We start from the raw sequence: 27,121 nt of genomic DNA, 5'->3' as shown, positions 1-27,121 counted from the left end.
TATCAAAATATGTATTCATGTTACATGAATTTGTGTGGTTTTGAATTTTCCTGTTAACTGTTTCTGATATCATCCTGATCCATGAGTTGTTTGTAAATGTGGAAAGACAATATTGGTTGGATAAAAATCCCCTCAAAAATAATTTTTGAAGACCATTTCTTACACTGTATCCACAGGTGTCCTAGAACCTACTGTGTTGGCCATGCTGGACTCAGACATAAGCAATCTGCCACGTTTTCCCAAGAGTTGGGATCACAGGTGTAAAGTACCACCATGGCATTCAAACCTCAAAAATTAAATCTAAGAACTAGTTGGGAAATTCTTTTGAATAATAATAATTAGAAGAAGAGAACACCAAGAAGAAGTAAGATGCTCTCACAATTAAAGACTTAGACAATATTTAGAAATGGGATACTGTTGTTTTGTTACTCTATTCTGATCAAACACTGTTCAAAATCAAATTGAGCAATAAAGGGTTTATTTTGTCTTATATTTCCATGTGACAGTCTATCATCCAGTGAAACCGAGACAGAAAGTGAAGCACAGACCATGGAGGAACAATCCTTATTAGCTTGCTCTCAATGGCTTGCTCAGTTTGCTTTCTTACATTACCAGGACCACCATCCCAGGAATGCCACTCCCCACAGTGTACTGAGTTCTTCCATTATATCAGTCAAACAAATGCTGGATGGTGGTGGCTTGTGTCTCTGACCCCAGCCCTCAGGAGGCAAAAGCAGGTGAATCTCTGAGTTCAAGACCAGCCTGTTCTAAAATGTAGTCAGGGCTACACAGAGAAACCCTGCCTCAAGAAGCAAAAAAAAGCAGCAAAACAAAATAAACAAACAAAATCAAAACAACAACAACAAAAACAGAAAGAAAGAAAATCTACATTATAAAATCCATTAGCTTTTTATTGTGCTATCATGAAAAATATAAAGCAATGTGTGACTTTCACATTTCATAATGTATATTCGAGAGATTTTCTTTCTGGCAAGCATTCTCTGAACTGAAAATACTGTGCTGTGGCACCAGAGGCAATGCCCTGAGGCTTACTTTTGTAAAGCACACCCAAAGGGAGTTAGCCATACTCTGAACAAATTTTTTATGAAGACCGGAGTTTTGCTTATTGCTATGATTTTAGGATTGAGAAGCTAGATGAAAAGTTAGCTTCCTTTCAATCCGGTAACATTAACAGACTTAAACCTTGAATTAAAAATAAGTGCTGCAGCCTGTTTTAAAGGGGGGGGGGGAAAGGCCGTATCTAGGGACCCGAAGTCTTCTGAAATATTTTCCGCCAATTGCTCCATCTGGGATTCCCAGACACAGCAACATCTTGCTTTGTTTTCATAGCAAAGCGGCTCCAGGTACACTTTCTAGAAGCAGATGTCTGAACCTTGCTTTTACCTTTTGTACTGTGTGAGCATATTTTATGTGCTTCTTAATGACGATGAACTCCGTGTACTTAAAATGGCAAGAGCTAATAATGACTCCGAAAATGTCATGCTGATGACTGACACTGTTTTTTTCCTGATGAGATGGGAACATCACATCAAGTGTTAGCTGAATAAAAGACTGAAAAGCAGAGTGAAGCTATTCTTCCTTTAGAGATGACACCATGTTGTGTCTCTGGATCTAACTATGGTTGTAGTTCTTTAAATCTTCTATGGAAAAACTATGGAACCAAACTGCTAGGCAGATACCCCATCTGGTAATGGTGCCTGCTACCAAACCAGACCACCAGATTTCAGTTCTGGGGCTTCACATAGTGAAAGGAGAAACCAGCTCCCACACCTTGTCCTCTGGCATTCACATGTGTGCTGTGTAAGTGGTGTTTATAGACATAGGAGTGTATATGGACATATATTGATAATATTTTTATGCATCAGTATTTTTTTCTTTAAAAGTCCAAAGCACAGCTATGGACTGCTGGGTGTGGATGTCTCATTCCATTATTTTCTTACATGGGGAGATTTTTTTTCTCTTTAGATTCATTATCAAGCACACATTTCTCTACTTTGAAGATAAGACAATTCCAAAAGTTGTAATATATGTTCACATGAATGTCCCCCTGACATTCTTGTTTTCTTCATTAATGCCCAGGCAACCAACAACTTTCTTTTTTCCTCCCAATCAAGCATGCTCTTTATCTCTTTGCATCCTAATATACAACCTCCTAGATGCCATTCTTTAAGAAAAAGCTCAATTTTTACCAGCTTCAGTTGGATTCTCTTGGCCAGGAGAGGTTACTGTTTGACCTAAATCCTGAGTTCTGTATTCCCCACATCTGGTTTTCCTATATTTCTATTTTATTTTTCCCTTCATAGTCTCTAGATCCTTTCCTATCTGTGGACAGCCACATTCACCTTCCACAAAAAAGCAAGCAGGACATGATCTATTAAATTCATGATGTGCTTTCCCAGTACAGTTCATGCTGCATAGATTGCCCATCTTCTTTTCTATCTTACAAAATCCCATTTGTTTCTATTTCCTGAATAAGGTTAAAGAAAAAATTCTCTAAAAGTCCCTCTTCTGTAATCAACCCGTAGTATCTTTACATAACTACATTTAGAGTTCAGTACGTAAAGCTATATGCTGTCATCAATGAACTCACTTTGTGGGATGAACTTCTCTGAAAAAAAAATTCACGATTATGTAGAAGAGTCTGCAGACTAGTTAGAACTCCCATGTTTGTAGAGAGTTGGCCAAAAGTCCATCGCCAAAATTATTTGGGACCAACCTTACTCTCTGTAATAGTTGTTTATTGTTCTGTATCTGATATAACATGCCTTTCACTATTATGGCAAAGCTTTTCAAATATATTAACTTGGCAGACTGTTCTACTAACCAAAGGCTAAGGATGTCCTTAGACAGCATCTAGCAGATTTCCCAGGTTTATGTATCTTGCTTACCTGATGTACAATCGTTTGTTAACTACTTCCACGGTGGAACACACTATTTGGGGCAACTTGAATCCATGTTCCTTGGATTGTATCATGGTCTCTCAGAACATTGATTCTGAACATCTGCTTACTCCCTTTGGAGTGCATACTGTGCTTTTAATGGTCAGTTTCAAGTATACGAAGGCCCATTTCCTCTAATGTATTGACTAAAGGACCAAATTAAAGAAGCTACTTCAGAAATATAAACCCTAATTACATGAGTAACAGCAGTAAGCTTATGGTTTCCACCAGCGTCCACGGGGCAAATATGCTTTGCTCACGTTATGGACAGTTTTATTAATTGCTTGCAGCTGGACTAATCAAAACAATTTCATTCACAGATGTGGTTCTTGATGCTAGTTGAACCAATAAAATAGTAAAACGTGCAGGACAGAGAGCACTCTAGACTCACATTCTAAGCAATGCTTCAAGACTAATGTAGAAACCAGGTGATTTGTTTCTTGTACATTCGATTCATTTTTATATAAGGTACAGCTTCGATGTAGCATATTAGGCAGTGACAACGCTAGTGGGACGTATTCCTTCTGCTCCACCTTTTAAAATAATGTACACGCTCGGCTTGAAGCTTTGACTCAAAGCTTAGGAATCACATCTTCTGCACAGCAGCCGCGTTGCTAGGTTACCAACTCTCCCGGCCGTGTTTCCAGGGTTCACCAGGGACTTCCGCCTCCCTGTCCCATGTGCTCCAATCATATACTAGTGTGCTTGTCACGTGCAATTCTGGGGCGGGATCCAGAGTGCAGTCCTCTCCACCCTGCACTGTGAAGGGTGGGCGGAACCCGACTCTGGCTCAGGGATGTTCAGGGCCGCCCCGCCCCTGAGAGCTGAGTGGGCGGTGAGGAGGGCGTGGCGGGTGCGCGGGCCAGGGCGGTCCCTTTGGCCGGTCCTGCTTCAGCACCTGGGGTTGTCCAGAGCTGCAACTGCTGTCTCCTTCAGGTAAGGCTCAAGTGGGGTTGCAGTGTAGGAGACTTTGCTCAGCGCCCAATCAAAGAGGATGATGTTTGAATGAGTTGGCTTCACGTTGGTGACCAGCACTCTAAGGTCGCAGACTAGGGCTCTGAGCCTCCTACAATGCTGTGCAAGCCATGATGCCTGAGGAGCTAATCCCAGGAGTTTTGCAGCCACACACCTGAGTATTATAAGGCATAGTTAGAACTCAACATGTATGAGGATTCCCCCTGCGTGGAAGCTGGGGCTGTTTCTAAACACATTTTTGCTGTTATTTCTAAGCTTTAAGTATATGGGTTTCTAGAGCCTAGAATGTTATTCCACCAGTGTGCAAGACGTATTTGCATAGATTACTTTCTCCCTTTGAAATGGCTGTACCAAGAAAGCTTTAAAAAAAAAGAAATGTTATAAGGCCAATACTAACCTGAGAAAAGATTATTGTATATTAAGGAAATCATAAAAATACTTTCTTGTTCTCTTACCGATGTACCCACATTTGTATGCAAGTATTCATAGGAGCAAAGTCTATGTTATTAAAAGTGAATTAGAATACACAAAATACACTAAAAAGTTAGCTCATATATCAATCACATGTCATCATTTATTTTACATAAATGTCTTTAACATAGATTTAAAGATACATTTCTAACTTACTCAGAACAAACTATGCTCCGAAGAATACTAAGAAATATGCACCCATTGTTTAAGAAATATGAAGTATTCAATTTAATAATATGATATTGCAATTGCCAAATTTATCACTATCATATCATTTCTAGATTACAATGATCACAAAACTAGTTAGATGCAAGGGAACTTATAAGGATTTAAAAACTTGAACTAAAAAATGATGGAAATATTCTATACATTTGCTGGTTCCTGTGTTCTCTTATCATTATTTCGAACGGGGAGAACTTAACACTACAACAGTAGTGACTGAAACCTGTAACTATTCCTTTATTCTACAAGGTGCTGCAGCAACCAGAATGTGCCACGCCATGGTTATAGTTTTATGTTGGAAGACAGAAATCTGCGGCTGTCTGACAAACTTCAGTAATTCTGAAAACTTGTCAATTCAAGAAAATTTGGGAAACTTGCTTTAGTGGATTATTTATGGGTTAATGTAACAAATGGTAGTTTTAGCACATTAAGAGTTCTTGGAATTTTTTTCTAAATTGAAATTAACTAATAATCTATTTCAAAAGATACCCATAAAAGGAAAGTTTTTTTAAGTGAGGTCTACAAAGGTGTATATAAAGACTAGTTGGATTTTTTAAAATTTATGTTGATCTGGTATCTCCTTATGTTGATTTTAATAGATTGCTAAAGAAGCATAAACACTTCTGGGAAAATATTTTTAGTTGCATTTTTAAAACTTCATTCTCTTTAATTTTATAATTAAAATGTTATGTCAGAATTCTAAAATCACATTCTTTTTATTAGATATTTTCTTTATTTACATTTCAAATGCTATCCCCAAATCCCCCCTATACCCTCTCCCACCCTGCTCCCCAACACACCTACTTGCCCTTCCTGGCCCTGGCATCCCCCTGTTCTGGGGCATATGATCTTCGCAAGACCAATGGCCTCTCCCATCACATATAGAAATCTACAGATGAATTGAGCTTCGAAAATTAGTTTTAAAAACTCATATCTGCTCTAAGGAAAAGCTACTATAGTTAGGCAGTTTTTGTTATTTCTGTAAATGACTTTAAAGTCCTTAGCCTGAGTAGAGATGGGCCAAGAAAGCTTTTATAATAATTCAGAGAAGAACATGACATTTTTTAGGTTATTTTGCTTATATGTTATGTTTATTTTAACTTGTGAGGCATAGAAGGCCAACAGTGGTTACTATGTCAGTATTAATAAAATTATAAAATTTCTAACTTAATCTAATTTTATTTTCTGAAACATTGTAATGAAGACCACACTGAATGCTCCATTAGCCTGAAGGATTAACATTTTCCTCCCATAATCTAGATTTACTTGAGATTTGGTACATACAAGAAGAATAACAGTAGTTAATATTATTTGAGTAACCTCTTTAGTCATCCATTCACGGTGATGTCACGTCTACGCATGGAAGACTGTAGCATTAGCCATGTGATTTCCAGTGTATTTTCATGGATGACTATCCTATGAAGAATATTTTGTTTTGAAATAAACCTTATTAGGAGATAGCGAAGGGTATCTTATTAGCTTCTTACGCATGCTCCTTCATTTGTGTTAGAAGCACATTCAACTACAAGCAGCACTTCCGTGCCTAAGAGTGCTCATTGCCCTTTGATAATATCATGGCTGTTGTTCTCCTATTGTTAATGAGACTGTGCCTTTGAGATTTGAGAACAAGCAATTACATGTGAATGTCTAAAGAGAATTTTAGAAATTCCCCCTAGAGAATCTGCTATAGAAACAAAACCTAGAGGAAAACTGATTCCTCATCTGATATTAGTTAAAAGTTCCAAGAAGGACTCACCTCTCCTTGGGCACTGTGAAGATGCTAAATCTCTGTTAAAATCATGGTTAGTGCTGCATGTGTGACATGAAGCGAGAACTCTCTAACACTGAATTTGAGAGCCCCAGAGACAGGTTTCCTAGCACAGTGTGTGAGCAATCACTCTTGAGTGCTGAAAGAACCGTGGATTGGAGCCCTTAGGGACCAAACTCCCAACCCATGAATCCTGCTGCAGGTGGGGAGGGGAACCCGTGCCTGATGGATTCCAGTCCACACTTGGCACTCTAGTTTTTGAACAACCCTCTGGGTTCTCTGGCTCCCGCGTATTTTGAGATAGAGACAGATAGATATTCCCCAGCTCTGGAAATAACAACTGAAAATTGAAAGAGGAGCAGAATTTTTTTAGAGTGGCCAGGGCGGAGGAAGAGAACCTGCAGATGTTGAGCACCAAAAAGGTTTCAGAGTGCTCTTAATCTTCAGAGTCAATGGTATCAGGCCAGAGAATGAGAACTGTTAACGCTTGCACAGGTAATGACCTCCATGTCCCAGGCCTGCTTCAACTTACTACTTACTATAGACTTACTGTTTCCAATTGCCTACTGTCACAACCCCAGATGCCAACACTGACAGATCCACAAACTCCTAGAGGCCAGTATTTGAAAAGCTTATTCACCCGAGACTTCCATCCACGTAGAGCAGAGAACCACAAGCAGCTGGTTAAGGACTTTTGCCAATATACGAAGAAAGAAAATTTCATTATCATTTTTAGAAAGGCTGAAGGGTAATTCACTCATTTAAGATTTTTCTAGACTTTGCCAAAAGCAAGGGCAAGGGACAATTCTGTTTTCAGAGTCGCAGCTGGCTCTTTCCATGCAGTCACACAAATAGCCTCCCTTTGCAATGATAAAGATACTGCTTTTATTCCCTAACAAATACTTAAGGGGTATAGTTTGTTAGGCTAGCTACAAATTCCTGGAATTCTGCATTTTAGTTTATAAAACCCAGCAACACAGAAATGTCTTCAACACAGTAAGATGTCTTCAAAAGTAAGACATAGTTCGTCATTTGCTTTCTCAGGGTTGCCTGATAAGTGTAATGTTCAGACAAACCCTGGTAGAAGAGTCATTAAATAAATCCTCATGTGTTCATGAGGATGCTAGAACATTTAGTGCTGGTTTTATATCGAATGCTCAGAAACGGGGGATTCAGAACAGAGTTCCTTAAGCAGTTATCCATGTACTTCAGCTTCCTGCTTACCTCTTTCACATTCTTGACACCCTAAGTTATGAACATTGTTAGTTTTCCTGAATGTCATGTATAATAAGGAACATGTCATACTATACATGCAGAAAAGTTGTAATTGGGAAGTAGAAAAAAATTATATTATACAGAACACTCATGCTTAATGTGGTATAAAATAGCTTTTATTTTCCTTATACAAATATCTGCACTGAAGTCTTAAAGCTTGTGTAGTTGCTTAATAGCAGTTCACATTTAATTCTCTGCATATATATATATATATATATATACATATATATATATATATATATATATATACAAGTAAATCTCAATGATAAGTGTAATTATGCAGTGTTTTGTTTTGAGATAGAACCTCACATTGGCAGTGAGCATGGCCCACAGCTCACTCTGGAGCCTAGGCTGACCTGAAATTCATAGCAGTCTTCTGACATGAGCTTCTGGTTTGTTGGGTTAAGAGGCATAAAACACCCCACCCTTCTATCTAGTATTTTTTTTGTTTTTTAAGGAATGGAAATATGACAAAGTATTTGAAGGAATCATTTCAGAATCTAAGATGCAAGGATCTGTAGATCCCAGGTATTCTAACAATGAGGAGCAAAGGCATTCAGATTGGCTCTCAAATTAGATATGGAAACTTGCTCTAGAAGGGCCAGGAAGCAGGAGTGAGTGGGTTGGTGAGCAGGGGCGGGGAGGGGGAGGATGGGATAGGAGGTTTTGGGAGGGGAAATCAGGAAAGGGGATAACATTTGAAATGTAAATAAAGAAAATATCTAATAATAAAAAAATAAATAAAAAAGGAACTGCTCAGGCTCTGGACCTCTAGCACCCTTCATACCCTCTCAAGAGTTGCAAAGAGTACTCTAGCCATTGTTTTCTCCCTCCTTGTAATGACTTCAGTACTAATTCAAGTATTTTGAATAGTTAAGGTTTAAATTACTTATTACATTGCAAAAATAAGAGTTGTATCTAACAAACAATGTATCATGTATTTGATCTCATCTTCTAAGACGTTTTATCTAAGACACTGGTCAAAAACTTCCTTCCTGCAATTATCATAACTTGTGAATGAATACAAAGTTTTGCCTCAAAGTCTTTTGTGCTTGCAACTTGGTCCTTCAACCCAGTATGTCCTTGGTTACAATTTTAAGGTGGGTTGAGTTTGAAGTCTAGGCTTGTCACTTGCTTTGGTCCTAAACAGGCTCTATAACCCTCTTACTAAACTTTCCATCAGCTGCCTTACCCTTCCTGAGAACTTAATAGACAATACATTAGCATATTTTTAAATCAGAATTTCTTAACAAGTTGCCCAGACACCTTGTGGTGTTTGCTTATTTGTTTTTTGATTGATTTAAAAATAACTTAGGCTCAAATGACGTGAGATAGAGACAGGACTTCTGGGACTCACTGTCCTTCTGAACTCTAGCCTAGTTGGGAAATTTGATGACAATGAGAGACTTTATCTCAGAAGAGATGTACCACGGTCTTGAGGATGACCACCAAGGCTGTCCTCTGGTATCCACATACATGCACATATGTGCAGCTCCATACATATAAACACATATTTGCATGTTCACATTAAAAAATATTTAGATGTAGGTTGAAAATAATGTATTCACATCTCTACCTCTTTGAATTGGTTTCTTGCTTTTCTGGTTGAAACCAAGTATTAGACCTCACACACAGCTCCTGAGTTTTGCTGATCCCATTGAAATTTACACGGGTTATTCTAAGTGGTTACTTTGTGAGCCCAAACCAAAGCCATTTAATAACCTTACTCTTTTCTACTCACCACCTAATCCAGGATTGCAAAGTAGGCTAATGCTACACTTATTGCAACCTATTTTTATCATCTAAGCTTTTAAGAACATCACGGATTGGCACACACTGAGAATGCTCGCACAAAATGTTGTGTCAGAGCATCTAAGTCATACCAAGAATGCAAGAATGTAAGAGATTATTCCTTGTTCTTAAGATACTGGATGGAACTTTTCTGATAACTTGCCTGTACTGTCGACCTTTGTCAATAAATCTCTAGCTTTGCTACACATATAAATCATGTGATGGAATGCTGACATATCCCAGTCACAGTGCTGACTCGCTAGAATTAAACATCTGAGCCAGATAACTTCATTTGTAGCCAGTTTCTAACTTAACTGTGCTGCCAGTCACCTGAGAAATGCATATGGTGATTAACTGATTTAGATCATTGTAAAATCCTCTTTATGTTTCATAAAATATCACCACAAGGATAATAGTTATTTGGAATTATAAATACTACAAACAAGAAGATTTTATATTTGTGAGCCAAAGAATGATTAAAATTAGTACTTCTAATTTTCAATAATTTTCAAATGTTTAACCAAACAGTAGCAAAATGTTAATTATTTGCATGGATCTATTTGCATTCATATTTTAAACACTGCTATGTGCTATTTTTTCTATATCAGAAATCATCTAGTTACATATATTATATATGAACTTTCTTATATATATTATATATAGGTTGATTTCTTTGACTAATCATGCCTAATTGCTATATATATGTGCACATATGCATAAAACACTTGTTAATTTTGTTCATTTTATTCTCACATTTTATAATAAAAAAAAGCCATAGAAAATAGACCTTTCATTAGTTTTATTGAGTGAATTTTCTTGCCTAATTAGTATATATATTTGTCAATGAACATTTGAAAAGTGGTCAATAAAATTATAAATAGTTAAAAGAATATTATATTCTACAAAACCTTATCAGTGATCAGTATTTATTTTTAATGTTTGTGCATATTTCTATACATAGATATAATTATTTCAATAATATGCTACTTAAGTTTTCTGCAGACTCTAAATAAATTTACTTATAATAATTCTTTGCATATTAATATACTTTATTGACGTGTTTACATAAATTTAATGGCACATGTTAACATAATTTTTAAAAACAATTCATATATTCACAATTGTTTTTTAAATTACAAAGTAACTTTGAATCAAAATGTTCTCAATAGACTGCATCAGTTTCTACCTAGAAATAAAAATGCTTATCTGATGATTATACATGTTAAATGATAAATTACTATAAATTATTATATTCTTTTCCTGAATCCCATTATCTGAGGAAGCAAAGCCTAATTTCTGACCTTTTATAGCTAACTATGTGCCATTTGTCTTCTTATAAACTTTGCTGTCTTTACTTTTTTCGTCAGGGTTTTTCTGCTTAACATATTTAAAACATTACAACACCTTCATATTCCAGATCTTTATTTTACTCAATATTTAGAAGACTAGCATTTTTGTTTAAATACTTGTATCAAGAAAACAGGCGTTTTTCTAAATTGTTGTATTTATAAGACTATTTTGTGATATTTTCCTTCATGGCTGAATGATATTTACTCTATAAAACAGTGACATCACAATAGTTCTTCAGTTAAATGCATGGTTACTTAGCTCAGATTTTATATCTGATTTCTTTTCTTTTTTATTATTTTTATTAGATATTTTCTTTATATACATTTCAAATGCTATCCCAAAAGTTCCCAATACCCTCCCCCCGCCCTGCTCCCCTACCCACCCACTCCAGCTTCTTGGCCCTGGCATTCCCCTGTACTGGGGCATTTAAAGTTTTCAAGACCAAGGGGCCTCTCTTCCCAATGATGGCCGACTAGACCATCTTCTGCTACATATGCAGCTAGAGACACGAGCTCTGGGGGTACTGGTTTATATTGTTGTTCCACCTATAGGGTGGCAGACCCCTTCAGCTCCTTGGGTACTTTCTCTAGCTCCTCCATTGGGGGCCCTGTGTTCCATCCTATAGATGACTGTGAGACTCCATTTCTGTATTTGCCAGGCACTGGCATAGCCTCACAAGAGACAGCTATAACAGGGTCCTTTCAGCAAAATCTTTCTAGCATATGCAATAGTGTCTGGGTTTAGTGGCTAATTATGGGATGGATCCCTGGGTGGTGTAGTCTCTGGATAGTTCATCCTTTTGTCTTAGCTCCAAACTTTGTCTCTGTAACTCCTTTCATGGGTATTTTGTTCTCTATTCTAAGGAAGAATGAAGTATCCACCCATTGGTCTTCCCTCTTGATTTTCTTGTGTTTTGCAAATTGTATCTTGGATGTTCTATGTTTCAGGGCTAATATCCACTTATCAGTGAGTGCATATCTAATGACTTCTTTTGTGATTGGGTTACCTCACTAAGGATGATATCATCCATATACATCCATTTGTCCAAGAATTTCATAAATCCATTGTTTTTAATAGCTGAGTAGTACTCCATTGTGCAAATGTACCACATTTTCTGTATCCATTCTTCTGTTGAGGGACATCTGGGTTCTTTCCAGCTTCTGGCTATTATAAATAAGGTTGCTATGAACATAGTGGAGCATGTGTCCTTATTACTATTTGGAACTTCTGGGTATATGCCCAGGAGTGGTATTGCTGATTTCTTTTCTTTCCCACTTGTTTTGATTTGTTCCAGCCTTAGTCATTGAACCTGTAGCTTCACACATGACAGAAAGACAAACATACTACCTTTGTAATACACTAGCTCTTTTTGGCATTTTTTATTTTGTGGTAGAATCTCACTAATCACCTAGGCTGGCTTGGAACCATTCTATAACCTAAGGCAATCCTCAAACTTGAGATTCCTCCCCTAAACTACCCAAGAATCTGGGATTATAATCCTCCACCACCAGGGCCAGCTATAGCTAGGGGTTTTTAATTCTGTATAAGTGAATAATGATTCCAACATAAATTTCCTCCAATTGCATACAACACTTAAAATATATTTATAAGTTCAGAAGACTATGAAAAAATAGATGGCATACTACTGGATACATTAAAATTGTGTGCATGTGTGTGTGTGTGAGTGTGTGTGTGTATGTGTGTATACTAGTTCATGTGTGAGGGAGGACCCATGCTATGAAGCACATGTAGAGGTCAGGCCTGAAGCAAGACCTCCATTTGCTGTTAAGGGATGCATATAGCAGACTGCTTGACATATGAGCTTCTGGGATTCTCCAGTCTCTTCCTTCCATCTACTGTAGCAGCACTGAGATTATAGGACATGGTGCTGTGCTCAGCTTCACATGGGATCCAGGGATCTGAGTCTTCACACTTGCCTGGTGAGTGTTTTACTCACTGAGACATCCTCCAGCCTCATTATTATTATTGTAGTAGTAGTAGTAGTAACTATCTATCTATCTATAATTATTATTATTATTATTATTATGCCTATTCTTTCAAAGTCGAGGACATAAAATGAGTTAGTAACAGTTACATTTATACATTCTTTCTGGGATTAAGGCTTTGAGTTTTAGATTTTTATCAGCATTCTCTTTCAGTGGTTCATTTCAGATATATTACCTTTCAGAAAGTAGCTGTTACATCAATTTTATTACTTATCTTTAGTGAGAATTCTTCTTAGATTGTAATATAGTCCTGAGATATTGTTTTGACTGACGTGATACTATTTTTGTGTGTTTTTACTCATAATACTATAAGTACAAGTGAAGTTTCTTTTAACTGTTGGCAACAAAAAATTCAATTTATGTTGACATCTCATGTAACTAAATTTGCATTGAAAGAGTTTGGCTACCCGCAAACTCACTGTAAAGCCCAGAAATAATAGAAGTCCTCATGCTTGAGCATCGCTGGACCAGGGATTACAGGCAAAAGCAACCACACACCCGCCTACCTCTTAATCTCTGGAATAAGGCAATTGCTTTAAATTATACTCTTACTTCACCCCTTGGAAATATGAGGCCTCTTGAAATGTTCATCTGTGAAGCATATTAAATTTTCAGTGTTTTAATTTCTTTGATCAGTTCTTTCATTCAACTTTCCATCTTTTTTATTGTTTCTTCTACTTATTCTTTAGCCATCGGAGTCATTAAACATTATACACAAAATATTTATCTCTAACTGTTCTCCATGCTTTGGGTCTATCTAAGCCTCTATTTCTGAATTAGTTCTAGCCATTGCCACCTAATATTTCTGTCTACCATCTGTAGTCAATGAATCTGCTATAGGCAGGAGCTTAGTTGCCTCCCTGAAGGTCTGAGATGGGGGTGGCTCTGTCAGCAATGGGGCACTGCTGAGACACAGGGACATCTTCAGATTGCTAAGGTCATGATTGAAGAGAACAGTGGGACCCCAGCTCCCTCTCCCTGTCTATCTTGTCTCATGTTCATGGGGTACATTGTTTTGTTTACCCTGATTCTGCCTTCCTGTGTTGCTTTGAAAGAGCAACAGGTCCAACCATTCACTGGCAGATAGCACCAAAACTGGAAATGTAATAAACCTTGCTTATGAATTGATTCTCTTGGGAACACTCTGCAGAAGCTGATAGACTGTCTTAATGAAGCTCTATCCTATATATGATATGCCTACTAAATGACAGATGTATAGAAACAACCTTTAGTCTGCCCTATCCCTCATCTTCCCTTAGCTTATTAGTTTTGGACCTCATCATTTTCTACCTAGCTCATGTTTAGCTGTTCTGTTCCCCATCTGCCTTGTATTAGGATGACGTTTATCAACTACCAAACCTGATATCATTGTCACTATGTTTAAAATGCTTCACAGACTTCCCATCACACATGAAATACAGTCCAAATTCTGTCACGAGCTACAGAATTTGCCATCATGTTAGCCTCATCTGTCTGTTCTTACAGGGCACTCTTTTCTATTTGTGTCAGTAAATCACAGATGTAGGAAAAGAATGTTTATCTGAAAATGTAAACATCTCTTTCACATAGCCTTCTTGACCGCCTAAAGAACATTAAGTTACTTTTCTCCCTTTCTTTTTGAATATCTGGTCCATTCTCTTGAAGTAACAGCTCTTATATACTGTACATAACATATGTTTTTGTCATTAGAAATAACTTCAAGTACACATACATAACAAAAATATTGACTAAAAATCACTCTTACTCAGCTAGACAGAAGAAAATAGTATATCTCAAGAGTGTTAGAATTGCAGCAAGCCTGCAGGTTTTTTGGCCTATGTATCTGTATACAATAGTTTGCTTTGAATCATCAATCAAGCTAAAAGAGTGGAGAACAGCACCACAGGTTTCCACTTATAATTCATCACCAGAAGCAGGATTAGATGTGTGTATTTCATCTGTAAATTGCCCATTGAGGATAGAATTGCAAGTGATTTAATTTAATCAGTATTGCTCTTTGGGAAATGATTAAAACGTCTGTCTTCCTAAGATTGACTTAGTTCCATTTATAACCAAAATCATTTGGGACTCTGTTGGAAAGGGAATGTATAACTGTCAGTGGTTATTGGTTATTGATTAGGGAAAGCAGAGTGTCTGCTCTGGATCTAGTTTTTGTGCTATAAATTTCCCAAAGTAGGACTTTGTTTCCTCTCTGCTTGATGTCTTCAGGAATCCTCTCGGGAGCTTAGCCATTATATATGCTTTCTATTTACTGAAGGGAATGAAGTGAGACAAAATGGCGGAGGGAAGACCTAACGATTCACATATTATTTTACTATAAACATGCTTTGTTCTGTTTGAGATAAACACATGGCCAAGTACAATATGCTGTGGCAGAAACTTTACTGTGTTGTTAAAGAAAACAATGCCTGAATTTTTGTAATAATATATCCATAGAGTGATGAACCCAGAGGTTAAAAACAATATAGGAGACTATATCTAACTGACATCATTGACGACTATTTCCACATCAAAAAATATTTTTTTTAAAAAAAGTTCTGTGCTGTCAGAACCTAAATGAGGTTTTTAAAATCATGACTCATGTCCTGGACCCAGTGTTCCTAGATTCTTGGTTTCTTATACAAATAATGGAAATAAAGATTTACACAAATTTCTAAATGTAACAGGGAAATTATTCAAGGAAAAGCAATAGAAAGTTCAAATTACACTGCAACAAAGCAGAGGGCCACATGAATGAAGATACCCAGTGGCTGAAAATATCGTTTGGTGCTTTATTTTATGGGGTTCAAGAAGAGGAGTTTGGTTACTAATAGTCTTAAGTTCTAGTTGATTAGATTAAATCATGTGATCATTTTTCTACTACTCCTGTCCCTTCACAAAATGCATCTCATCCCAATGAAATGCACCATCAATTATGCATGAGTATATTATAATAAATAGAGGATTCTCCCAAAAACTCACTTGAGTTTTACTTTACTGTCAGTGTACCCAAAACCAGTTCAAGCCAGATCAGCCTTTCTGCTTTCCTACTCAGACATGAAGATACTATTATGGGATATAATTTGCTCAAGTTTTATTGTTTACAAGGGGAAGAGAAACATCCTGTTGTTCACGGAAAGGTGCATGTGTAACCTGGTCCAAGTGGAGGTCTGTATGCTAGGTGTGTTCTTTACAGAGAGGTTAATAGACAGGGCACACAGGAGAAAGAGCTAGCTGGGAAGAAGAGGGAGTGGGTTTAGCCCCAATCAAGTAAAATCCTAAGTTGCTAACCATGCAACAATAAAAATGCAAAATAATAACAGATTGAACAAAATCTCCATCATATTAAAAAATATGATGAAGGTAGGAAGTGTGGGTGTTCAAAGGTTCAGATTTCTTCAAGTTTGTTGTTCTATCATGCTTTGGCTATAACCTTCAACTTGATAAGCCAAGCTATTTGCTAGAGCCTCCTAAGACAGGGCTAAGTCTTCAGGGCAGATAAAGGGTGAGGTGACATGGAATTCTCTTTTAGTGGGAATAATAGGCACTGTGGTATTCACTATAGAATTGAATATATATTTAGTATATAGTGATACATTTTCTTTTATCTTTAAAATCATATTCTCTAATATTAGCCTCATCTTCAGAGGTGTCCAAGCTTTTGACATAGTAACATGGTGTTAACCATCTATAAATGTATTAGGCCACATTCATGACTAGGCTGGGAGGCTCATGGGCTGCAAGCTGCATTCGGGCACACCTAAAGCTTTTTACAAAATGCTTTACTGGGAATATTTTCAATTTATTTACTCTGAATTTTATGAAACAGTGAAGGCAAGGGCGTGTTATAGATAAGGAAGTGCATCCTTAATAAAAGGTAAAACAGCTTGTATACTTCCCAGCTGAATCAAACTGCCTTTCATAGAAATGAAAATGGTTTGTCTCTGAATTTGGATAGAATGCACTCACATTTCTTATAAGTATAGTGTATTTAGTAAGAATTCAGGATGGATTTCCTTGAAAAATTGAAATCATATGAAATAGCTCTTGGAACTTCATTGTGTAGTATAATAGCCAAAAGTATCAAGTGTATAGCTTATCACAATGCATGCTAGATATTTTAGAGTTATTAGCATTAGTATGTTATTACCAAGATGCAAGTATCATGTTATTTTTGTGTGCTTGTTTTCAATAGTTGTAGATTCAAATGACTTAAGTATTCTAATAGAATTTTGCTGAAAATTTGAGAGATGATCATTCGGGTAAAATTACAATTAAACTTCTGAAAACTAAACATTCCATAAGTATTTTTAAATGAGGACAAAATTCTAGTTATTTGTGCAAATGATGTCACAGCATCAAGACAATTCATTAACAACATGTCACTTTAATTAATGTGTTATCTCAATGAGGGATTACAATACAATGTTCAACTCCCAGTCTGAGCTCTTAGGGCAGATTGGTGAGGCTCTTCCCCTGCACCCAGGCCCATACCCTCTTCTGTGTCATCCTGGTACTTGGAAGGAGAGGTTTCTTACCATTTGTCCAGCAGTGACAAACATATGTTTTATTTTCATAGATAATAAGGCCCAAGATGTTTTCCTGAAGAAAAAAAAAAAAACCCAGGAGATGGAGTTTAGAAATGTGGGTGTTTGTTTCTCTCTTCTTTCTAGCAAGCTGAAGACTGCCTTTTAACCAAAGTCCACTGATTGATTTTGATATGCATTTTCTTGGAGGTCAACCAAGGGTTTCAATTCTGTCCCTCAGGAAGGTTTAAGGGAGAAATCCAGCTTTAATTCTGATATTTAATAAGATAAAAATGAAAATAGATAGGATATGACCAAAGAATACATGTTAAGATGTATTCTAATATGACATGACAGCAAATATTTTGCCTTTAATATTGGAAATAAGTTAAATTATAGGGCTGAAGTTGAAAGCACTTGTTTCTGCAGTGGACCCAGGTTCAGTTCTCAGTACTTATATTATGAACCTCACAACCATCTCCAACTCCAGTTCTGGGGCACCCAATGCCCTCTTCTGCCTCTGAGGGTAACCTCACTCATGTCAACATACTCACAGACATACACACAGACATACACATAATTAAAACAAAAATAAATCTTTAGAAAGAAGTAGCTTTCTAAATTAAGTAGCTATACTAGTGACTTCTGTTGCTGTGATAAAACAACTTAACTAAGGCAACTTACAGAGAGAATAATTAATTTGGGTTCACATTTCCCAAGGGTTAAAGACCATACAGTAGGCACAGTACAGAAGCAGGTAGATGTGCAGTAGAAACAAAAAGCCAAGAGATCCTATTTTCAATGGCAAACAAAAAGCAGAATGCTAACTGGAAATGGCACCAGTTTTGAAAGTCGGAATTGCACCTCCAGTGACATAGTCCCTCCAACTAAGTCACACCTCCTAAGCCTCCCCCAAACAGCACCACCACCAACTGTAGAACTAAGTACATGAAGTGAGCCTTCACTGGACCTTCTCATCCAAAGAGCTAAAGTAGTGCTTTTGAAAAATGTAGCAGTGGTGGCGCACGCCTTTAATCCCAGCATTTGGGAGGCAGAGGCAGGCAGATTTCTGAGTTCGAGGCCAGCCTGGTTTACAAAGTGAGTTCCAGGACANCCAGGNNTATACAGNGAAACCCTGTCTTGAANAANGAAANAAAGAAAGAAAGAAAGAAAGAAAGAAAGAAAGAAAGAAAGAAAGAAAGAAAGAAAGAAAGAAAGAAAGAAAGAAAGAAAATGTAACATGTCTGCATCTGTACCCTCATAGAGGCAAGGTGGCGGGGGTGGGGGGGAGATGGAGTAGGGGTTTGTGGAGGGCAAACTCAGAAGGGAGATATCATTTTAAATGTAAATGAGTAAAATAAATAATACAAAAGAAAATGTAGCTGTAAACAAGGCATAGCTATTATGCACCTCATAAACAATGTATAAGAAGTAACTGCACTGGGCTTATATGAACATAATGCACAGTTGGTGTGTTACATGATTACAAAACATATTTACCAAATCCAGGGTTTTGTTTTAATCTCTAAAACTTTTTAGTAAGTGATTTGGTTAGCCACGTCAGTGCAAGAAAATGGACTGTAACTCCTATATGATTGCAATCTCATTTCATTCTGAATAAATCTTATGTATCTCTTTCATGTATTGGTACTATGTGCCATTTATTCATGGGTACCACCAGTAGATGGCAGAGTTCCCAGACACAAAGTTTGCCAATTCACCTAGCAAATTAACACAAATAGCATTAGAACCAATCTACAACAGCTGAGAAAGCCTGGGAGAGCAGCTACTAAGCAGCAATCCTCTGTGTCTATGCTCCAGGTCCTGCCCACGTATCTGACTGAGTTCCTGGTTAGAATTTCCTCAGTGATAATTCTATAACCTGTAAGAAAAATGAACCTTTACTTTCATCTTGCTTTTGGTCATGGTGATTATCACAGTAACATAGAAACACACTAATACATTTGGGAATTGCAACAAAATCAGGGCACCAGTAATTAGCATATCTCGGTGGTATGTGTCAGATTATCATGAGAGGTTTTATTGGAAAGCAAGGGCATTAAAAAGGTGAAAGGGGGCTTTGTAAATGTTTGATAAAACTTACTGAACAAATATAATGGGAAGGGAAGATGCATTAATGAAGTGACCAAAATATGCTTGATGTATGTTGCTTCTGGACACTTCCTAGAGTGTGATGATAGTGGTCCAAATGAGCAATAACAGGAGGAAAAAAAGGAGAGCAAAAGGGAGAGCGAGAGGGAGAGAGACTGAGACTGGCTAGATTTGAATGTGTTGATACTGAAATAACCCAGGTAAAAATTTGAAGTTTCTCCATTAAATAGTGAGCTGAAGTTGGTGAGATTTGCCTGGTTTGAGTAGGGTTCCAGCATTGGGAGGGGAAGCATTGTCTCTAAGATGTAGTCACTAGAACGGGTGGTACCAGCTAAGATTCAATATCAGATATGTCATATGGCAGGACTCAGGTCAGAAATCGCAAGTCAAAATAACATAAGGAAGAGAGGGGAATAAGGAGGCAAGAAAATGCCTAAGTCTCCAGCTCTGAGCGTATCAGAAGCAAAATTCTCCCTGTGAACTAGAGAGCCGAGGTCCAGATTCAGGGACAGTGCGAAGCACCTGAGGCTACTGTAGAAGTAATCTATGGCCATGCTTCTTTATCTGAAGTTGCTAGCAGATATTCATGAAAATATTTGTAAAAAATAAAGATAACTGAAGGGATGAGACTGTTCTCAACTAAGTAGTGATGTTGAGCTCTCATGTGCATCTTTCCTCAGGAGAAAACCTGCCTTTTTACATATCTTTCACATATCTATCTATGTGAAGGAGAAGGCACCCAAATAGAAATACAACACACACACACACACACATACACTCTCTATATATGTATGTGTGTGTGTGTATATATATATATATATATATATATATGTGTGTGTGTGTGTGTGTAAAATGTGTGTATGTATATATGTGTATATACATAATATTATAGCTACTAATTATTTTCCATAAGCAAACAAAACTACACAAATGTTAAATTATGATTTTTGTCATTCTCTAAATCATAACACTGTGTTAAGTGATGCAGAATCTTTAAATTCTTGATGCAGCCACCTGATTAGTAGTTCACTAACTGCAAAGCAATCTATCTCTCAAGTACTCAAGAGATACAAGGCTGCTGTGTTCTGCTCGGTGTTTGTTCTGGACTTTGTAAACCTCTTAACCGTTATGAATCACTTGCGTGTTTATTAAAACAATCGAATCTAAGGTGTTTTCTAGAATGTGAAATTAAGGCCTAATATTTGATAGGCTTTTCTGGAACTTCACAGCATAAATTATTTTAGTTTTCATTTTTTAATATAGGCTTGTTTTTTCTGACTCAGCTTTCTCTCAACACAGTTGATTTTGTGTTGCCCAGCTACTCATGGGCAACACAAAATGAGCTCCCTGGGTTTTGTGAGATTTTTGAATGATTTGTATTTTTTTTTTTGTCTTTTTGTTTTTGTTTGTTTCGTTGGTTTTTTTTTGTTGTTGTTTGTTTTGTTTGAGGAAAGAGAGAGAACATTAAGTTAGGTGGAGATGAGAGGATCTGGGAGCAGTTAAGGGGGATAATATGGGTCAAAAATGCATTGTTTAAAAGAATTTTAATAAAAATCACATAAAACTGAACAGACTAAAAAAAAAACTTGAAATGTGTAGTATTAGATTCTTGTACTGAACATGAATTCACAGGGAGGTCCTGGTGAAACCTGTTTGCTTGAAACACGGTTATTGTCACTTTAGGCGCTGACTGTTCTCCAGCTGACTTGATTAAAGTGCAAACAGTCTATGGCTTGGATGACTTACGTTTCCCATTGGTTTGAGCAAGATGATTGGTATGAAGGACTCCAAAGAGTAAGATAATTTTATCTTGCAATTATAATTTTCTGTCAGGTTTGCTTTTTTCTTTGCCTGCTTTTCTTCTTGTAAAGCTCTGATCTATCCCTTACATTGCAGACATTTCTGTAATACAAAATTCTGAGGATAAGAGAGGTATTTTAAAAGAATATAATTTTTAGGGATATCTGTAATTATACATTGACCAAGAGCTCCCCTCCCATTCCAATTGTCTATCCAATAGATAATTTTCTTTTTCAGTTGTGAGTGAACCATAAGGCCTCCTGCATGCTAGATGAGTTCTACCCTTCATCTGTACGTTCAGCCCTCTTTACATTTTGTATTTTGAAACAGGATCTCATTAAACTGCCTAGGCTGGTCTTGAACCTGTGGCACTTCTGCCACAGTATTCTGAGTAGCTGAGATCATAGGCCTGAGCCATCATAACTGTCTAGATAACTCATAATAATATTTAAAGAATGTCTTTAAGATTGAACTATAAAACGTCATTTTTGTACGTGACTCATGTATAAAAATAGCAGTGATTACAAACATATCCCCATAAATAAAAATATTTAATTTAATAGAAGGCAGTTGCATGTTAATACTTAGTATTATGATACTATTATTAGAGGAAAAACAGAGATCTTGAGCACACTATTGTATCTGATAAATTTTAAAAAGCTTAAAATGCTTTTAATTATGTTTCAAAGGGAGTCAAACTGTTACCGTGGCAACTTGGTCCATAATTTTGAAAAAGTATAGGTTAGCATTGTAATACTAAAAAATAAAATCATATTTTAAAATGTACCGTATTAAAGTGGATTTAGCTTAAAAGAAATTGGTTTCAATTTTACTTTTCAATGGAGAATTTGCTGATGTTTAGAATATGACTGAGGATTTTCTTCCCTTTAATTTGTGAACGAAAGAGCCAGAGTATCTTTGTGAGGTTTAGGGATGGTCCTCCTAATTGCGGCTCTTGTACACACACTACTGCAGATATACAGATTTTTTTCCCTTGTCTTCACTTCTCGGCATTCTGTTCTAATCAAACCAATCACAAATATTGTCTTATTATTTTACTGTTTTTTTCTTTTTAATAAATGTTCAGCAGTGCATAGCCTCTGGGGACTTTTGGGGACTTTTTTCCCCCCCAGATAGTCTTTTTTTTTTTTTTTCTTTGTTGTTGAACAAGACGATAAACTTCTCTGGATCCAGTAGCCATCTGCCTCTGAGGAAAATCACTCATAAAGTAAATTATAAAGCATACTTCAAGATAATATGCCCCAGTATAGGGGAACGCCAGGACCAGGAAGCAGGAGTGTGTGCACTGGGGAGCAAGGCGGGGGGAGGGTATGGAGGCTTTGAGTATAGCATTTGAAATGTAAATAAAATATCTAATAAAAAATGCCCCAAAAAAAGCATACTTCAGAAACGAAAAGTTGCTGTGACTTACTCAAAAGCTCGCCATCATGAATTCTGAACTCCAGTCATGGTAAAAAAAAAATGCAGTAAAAACTGATGGGAAAATTTCAGCTTATGGCTTTTAGTTGCAAGATTCCAAACTTTACCCACTGCACAAGCACTGCACTACAATGCCAAAGCCCCCTTGCATGTATCAGCACACCTGAACTATAATAAATAACACATTCATCTTCATGTTTCAAACAATATTCTCTTTGAATCCAGCCCAGAAGATGATAGTATGATTTGCAGTCAATAGGACTAATTTCAATAAAAATGTTTTTTACTAAAATGTGTTCTTTAATGTGCCTTTGGAGCATCACATAGAAATTGGGAGGGTTCAAATTCTTTCCCTTTCAGTCACTAATATTACAATAGGCCTTTGCAACTAAGCCAAAGGAAGAAGTATTTTAAATCACAAAAATAGTTTATCCCTTAAGCTGGCCATATCATCTTTGTGAATATGCCTACTTCTGGCTCAGGTCTCATTTATTTGTGTACAGGCACAGAGGAGATGAAAGCTCACAGTCAATGAGGAAAACCAGCAAGAATATAGGCTTTTATTACTTCTAAGCATCCAGCTTATTTTCCAGGTTGTATCTATGTATCTATATGACTTCCACTTTAAATGTTAATTTTTTAAAAAATGAATTTTTGATTGAAAAATTACAAACTCAAAATGTAGAGTTTGAAAATTAGCATAGAAGTATGAATTTAATATTGAGAGCAATGAGTTGACACTTGTACGATTTATGACATAAATGTATAAATACACACATATAAACTTTACTGTTATAATTTATTTTTGATGTTATAATTCCATTAATCTATACTTAAGTTTTAACTATACTAATTTCATAACCAGCCTATACATTCAAAATTAAACATTATGGGCTCTAAAAATCTAATATGTAAAATACATTCATGGCTTGTTTTCTGTTCCATTTCATCCCCTGACTAATGAGTAACTTTTCCTTTTTCTCTGGGTGTGTCTGTATGCGCATGTGCATGTCTTGTATATGGGGTCGTGAACAAACTTAGAATGCAAGTTAACAAAATGAAAATAATATCCCTGTTGTCAGCCACTAACACTGCCAGTTTCATGTAGCTGTAACAATACAAAGGCTTCCTTCCTGACCCCACCACAAGTCAGCATTGCTCAGTGAGCTCTGATGCTTAGCATTGTACCAGTGAAGTGCATGTGTTATTTCTAGACCAAAAGGATTGTTTTTCTCAAGTAAGCCATGCTTAGACAGCACATGCAACAGGAGGACGTAAGGCTAATGAGTATCTTCTTCCATCTGAAACATGCTACTTTCTCAGTGAAAAGCTTGTCTTACAGGGGGACAGTTTACAGTTTACACTTAAAATCATAAAAGAGCATTAAAGTGTTCCTTGGGTTGGATATTTTTTATTTTAATGATGTAGAATCATTATTCATGCTGGTAACAAAAGAATAAAGGCTTTTATATAGTCGTACATCCATTTTATGATCCTGCTTAAAAAAAAAAAAAAGTCTTAAAGTTCCAAATACTAGGATTATTGAATACCCAATGTAGATTTTTTTTAATGCAGTGGTATTGATTTGTTTACTGATACATGATTTTTTTAAAAAATCACTCAAAATTATAAATTTTTTAAAAGTAAATGTTATCTTCATATTTTCCTATTTATTATTTTAGTAACTGGTATATAAAGATTATTCAGTCCCAAAATTTAAAGGGAGTTAAGGATAGTGTACATACTTATCATCCCACTTTTCTTGAGACAGAGGCAGGAGAATGGCTGCAATTTGAGACCAGCCAGTATTACAGAGTGTAGTTATAGGGCCTTCTGGACAATGTAACAAGACCCTGCCTCAGAAAACCAAAATATAAATAAATAAATAAAAACTAACAGATAAAGGAATGTAATCTACTGTTTCTGAGATTTGCAAAAATAATTTAAGACAGAAGGCATACTGAATTTTACATACAAGAAAGAAATTCTAACATTATTTAATTTTTGAAAATAAAAACAAATGAGGATATAACAACAAATGGTTCCTTCCATAGATGAGTGGTAAATAAACTATGCTACATTCAAATAAAGGAATATTATTTTGTGCTAAACACCTCTAAAGTTAATAGCAAGTTATGAAAAGCATTAGGAATCTGTCCCTCTACCTAGATAGTTACACTAGCATAATCTGTTATGGCATAATTATTTTGGGAAACTGAACCTTTGGCAAACTAAAGGCTTGTGGCTTCCATGAAGAGTGATTGGATGTTAAACATAAATTAATTTTCAGTAAGGTCGAATGCTTAGCACAGAAGCAATTTTCTGCCTGCTTCTTCAAATTCCAGGGTAGGGAGTTGTGCGTATCTTCCAAAATCAGATTTGCTGAGGCAGATTTGTGAGGCACCACACAATATGATAAAATGATAATCTCAATAAAATAGACAAGTGGGTAGCAAGAAAGCCAATGCTATAAAAACTGGTTAGTAATTTTACCGTCTAGATTCTTCAAAATTTAAGAACATAGTCCACAAGAAGTTTTACCATGACTGATAACTACTTAAGAAATTAAATGTTCAAAGGGATATTTTTATATGTTGAATTATGCACCATTCTTGTAAAAATATGTTTCATCCATGCTTGCAAGAACTGGAGTTACAGGTGGATACTTGTACTTTAAATATAATATTGTCTATGCAAAAGATAGGTTAAAAATGCTTGCATGGGTAGAAAAATTTGAAGATGGGTTGGTGTCCCCATCCCTCCACTGGGGACCCTGTCTAACTAGTGGAGGCAGTCTCTTCAGTTTCCATATCCCCACTACACTTGGTTGTTTTGACTAAGGTCACCCACATTTCGTTCTGTGAGCCTCCCCCATCCCAAGTTTCTAGGATTTTCTAGAGATTCCCTCCACCCTCCCCCCCCAACTCCCCACCCTCAACAGCTGCATATTTCCATTTATTCTTCTGGTTCTCTGGGCTTCTCTCCTGTCCCCTACCGCCCTCTGGCCATACCTGATTCTGTCCCCCTTCCCCTCCCCTTCTCCTCTTCCACCCAGGTTCCTCCCTCCACTGCCCATGATCATAGCCTTTTCTGCCTTCTTAGGGCAGAGATGGATTGAACTGTGAATTTAAAATTGGGATTATATGCTTTTACTAGAGTTCTGTGCAGATTCTGTCTGAATCACTTGGGGAATTTCAACCGAGGTTCAGAACTATGATAGGAAAAATTAGTCACTGACTACCAGTAAAGAGGCACTGATAATAAATGCCTGCTATGTACAGGTATGTATTATATTGTATGTGTGGCTCCAGGTAGAGAGGTCAACAGATAGATATTATACAGGTATTAATAAAATATGTCTGTGGCTCTAGGCAGAGAGCCAAACAGTAAGATGGTATGAAGATTGCTTTGTATGCCTCACAGGATATTCAAATTCTGTCTAATGTGGGTGCCACAGGAATCTTGGATTATATTCCTGTTTGGCAAAATAGAAAAGGCCTAAGATTACACACATACAGTATTTTAGTCTACTTCATTTTGATTTTGAATTGTTTTAATTCTCAAAATGGGTGTGACTTTGAGTTTTGTGACTATACTATTCCTCTGGGAGAGAGGTCTAATTCCTGGCTCAAGGATATGCTATTTTGGGAGAAAGGTTTTGTCTTTGCATGTTTAGAAAAGGTGATTAGGGCCTTTACATCTTCCAGAGATATATGAATCAGATAAGATGAAGGGAGAACCCCCCCCCCTCCCAGAGGACTAGATTCCAGAGACTCAAACAAAAACTGAACAGTACTAAAGATAGGAATACCCAAACAAATTAACTAGATGAACTGATAATTTCAAAGAAATACAAAACCAACCAGCATCACACCCTGAAGAAACACAAAGTATAAACAACCTCACAATTAGTAAGTAGGTTGGACCAGTAATCTAAAACCTTCCAACAAACAGGTGTAATAACTTGCTCTGACAGTCCCCCAGCCCCTACCCTAGAAGCTGAGGCATGAAAAATGATACAAGTTCAAATCAGGGCAACTTTTCCTATTATCATAGTTTCAAAATTATAAAATATCTGATACATAGCTTAACCAGAGAAGCAAAATACTTTTTCTAGTAAGATAACAAGACAATGCTTAAAGAAATCAAAGACATAAATAGAAACACATCTCATGTGGTTAAGATGACAGTGTGGGATCTAAATTCACCATATTCCCTACCAAAATCTAAATGATGCTTTGTGCAGAAATAAAAAAATATCCTAACATTCATGTAGAATTACAGGGAAGTCCTACATAGAAAAATTAAAAGCCCTAGAATAAAATCATAGTAAAAAATTCACTATGCTAAGTAAGGCACTGCCTTGTGAGTTACACAAGAAACATAGTCATCCAGAGGAAAAGGTGAACATACAGGAGTTCATTTTGTGAGTTACACAAGAAACAT

General features: G+C 36.6%; 1 protein-coding gene across 6 annotated transcripts in view; it reads left to right on the top strand.

The window, feature by feature from the left end:
• Window positions 1-3,727: 3,727 nt before the first annotated feature.
• Window positions 3,728-27,121, top strand: part of Wdr17 (WD repeat domain 17) — a 94,819-nt gene continuing 71,425 nt past the window's right edge. For 3 of the 6 annotated variants that reach the window (XM_029480272.1, XM_029480271.1, XM_029480270.1), the window contains exons 1-2: window positions 3,728-3,896; window positions 21,119-21,229. Coding sequence is in view for 2 of the 6 variants with exons in the window: in XM_029480271.1 (XP_029336131.1) it covers window positions 21,164-21,229 (66 nt within the window). In the remaining 4 variants the exon portion in view is untranslated. The remainder of the gene's footprint in view (window positions 3,897-21,118; window positions 21,230-27,121) is intronic. The other 3 variants (XM_029480274.1, XM_021170445.2, XM_029480273.1) reach the window with 1 other exon arrangement.

This window comes from Mus caroli, chromosome 8, assembly GCF_900094665.2.
Source record: "Mus caroli chromosome 8, CAROLI_EIJ_v1.1, whole genome shotgun sequence".
In the NCBI taxonomy this organism is placed as follows: Eukaryota; Metazoa; Chordata; class Mammalia; order Rodentia; family Muridae; genus Mus; species Mus caroli.
Note: the sequence above shows the minus strand (reverse complement) of the source record. Positions and strands in the feature narration are given on the sequence as shown.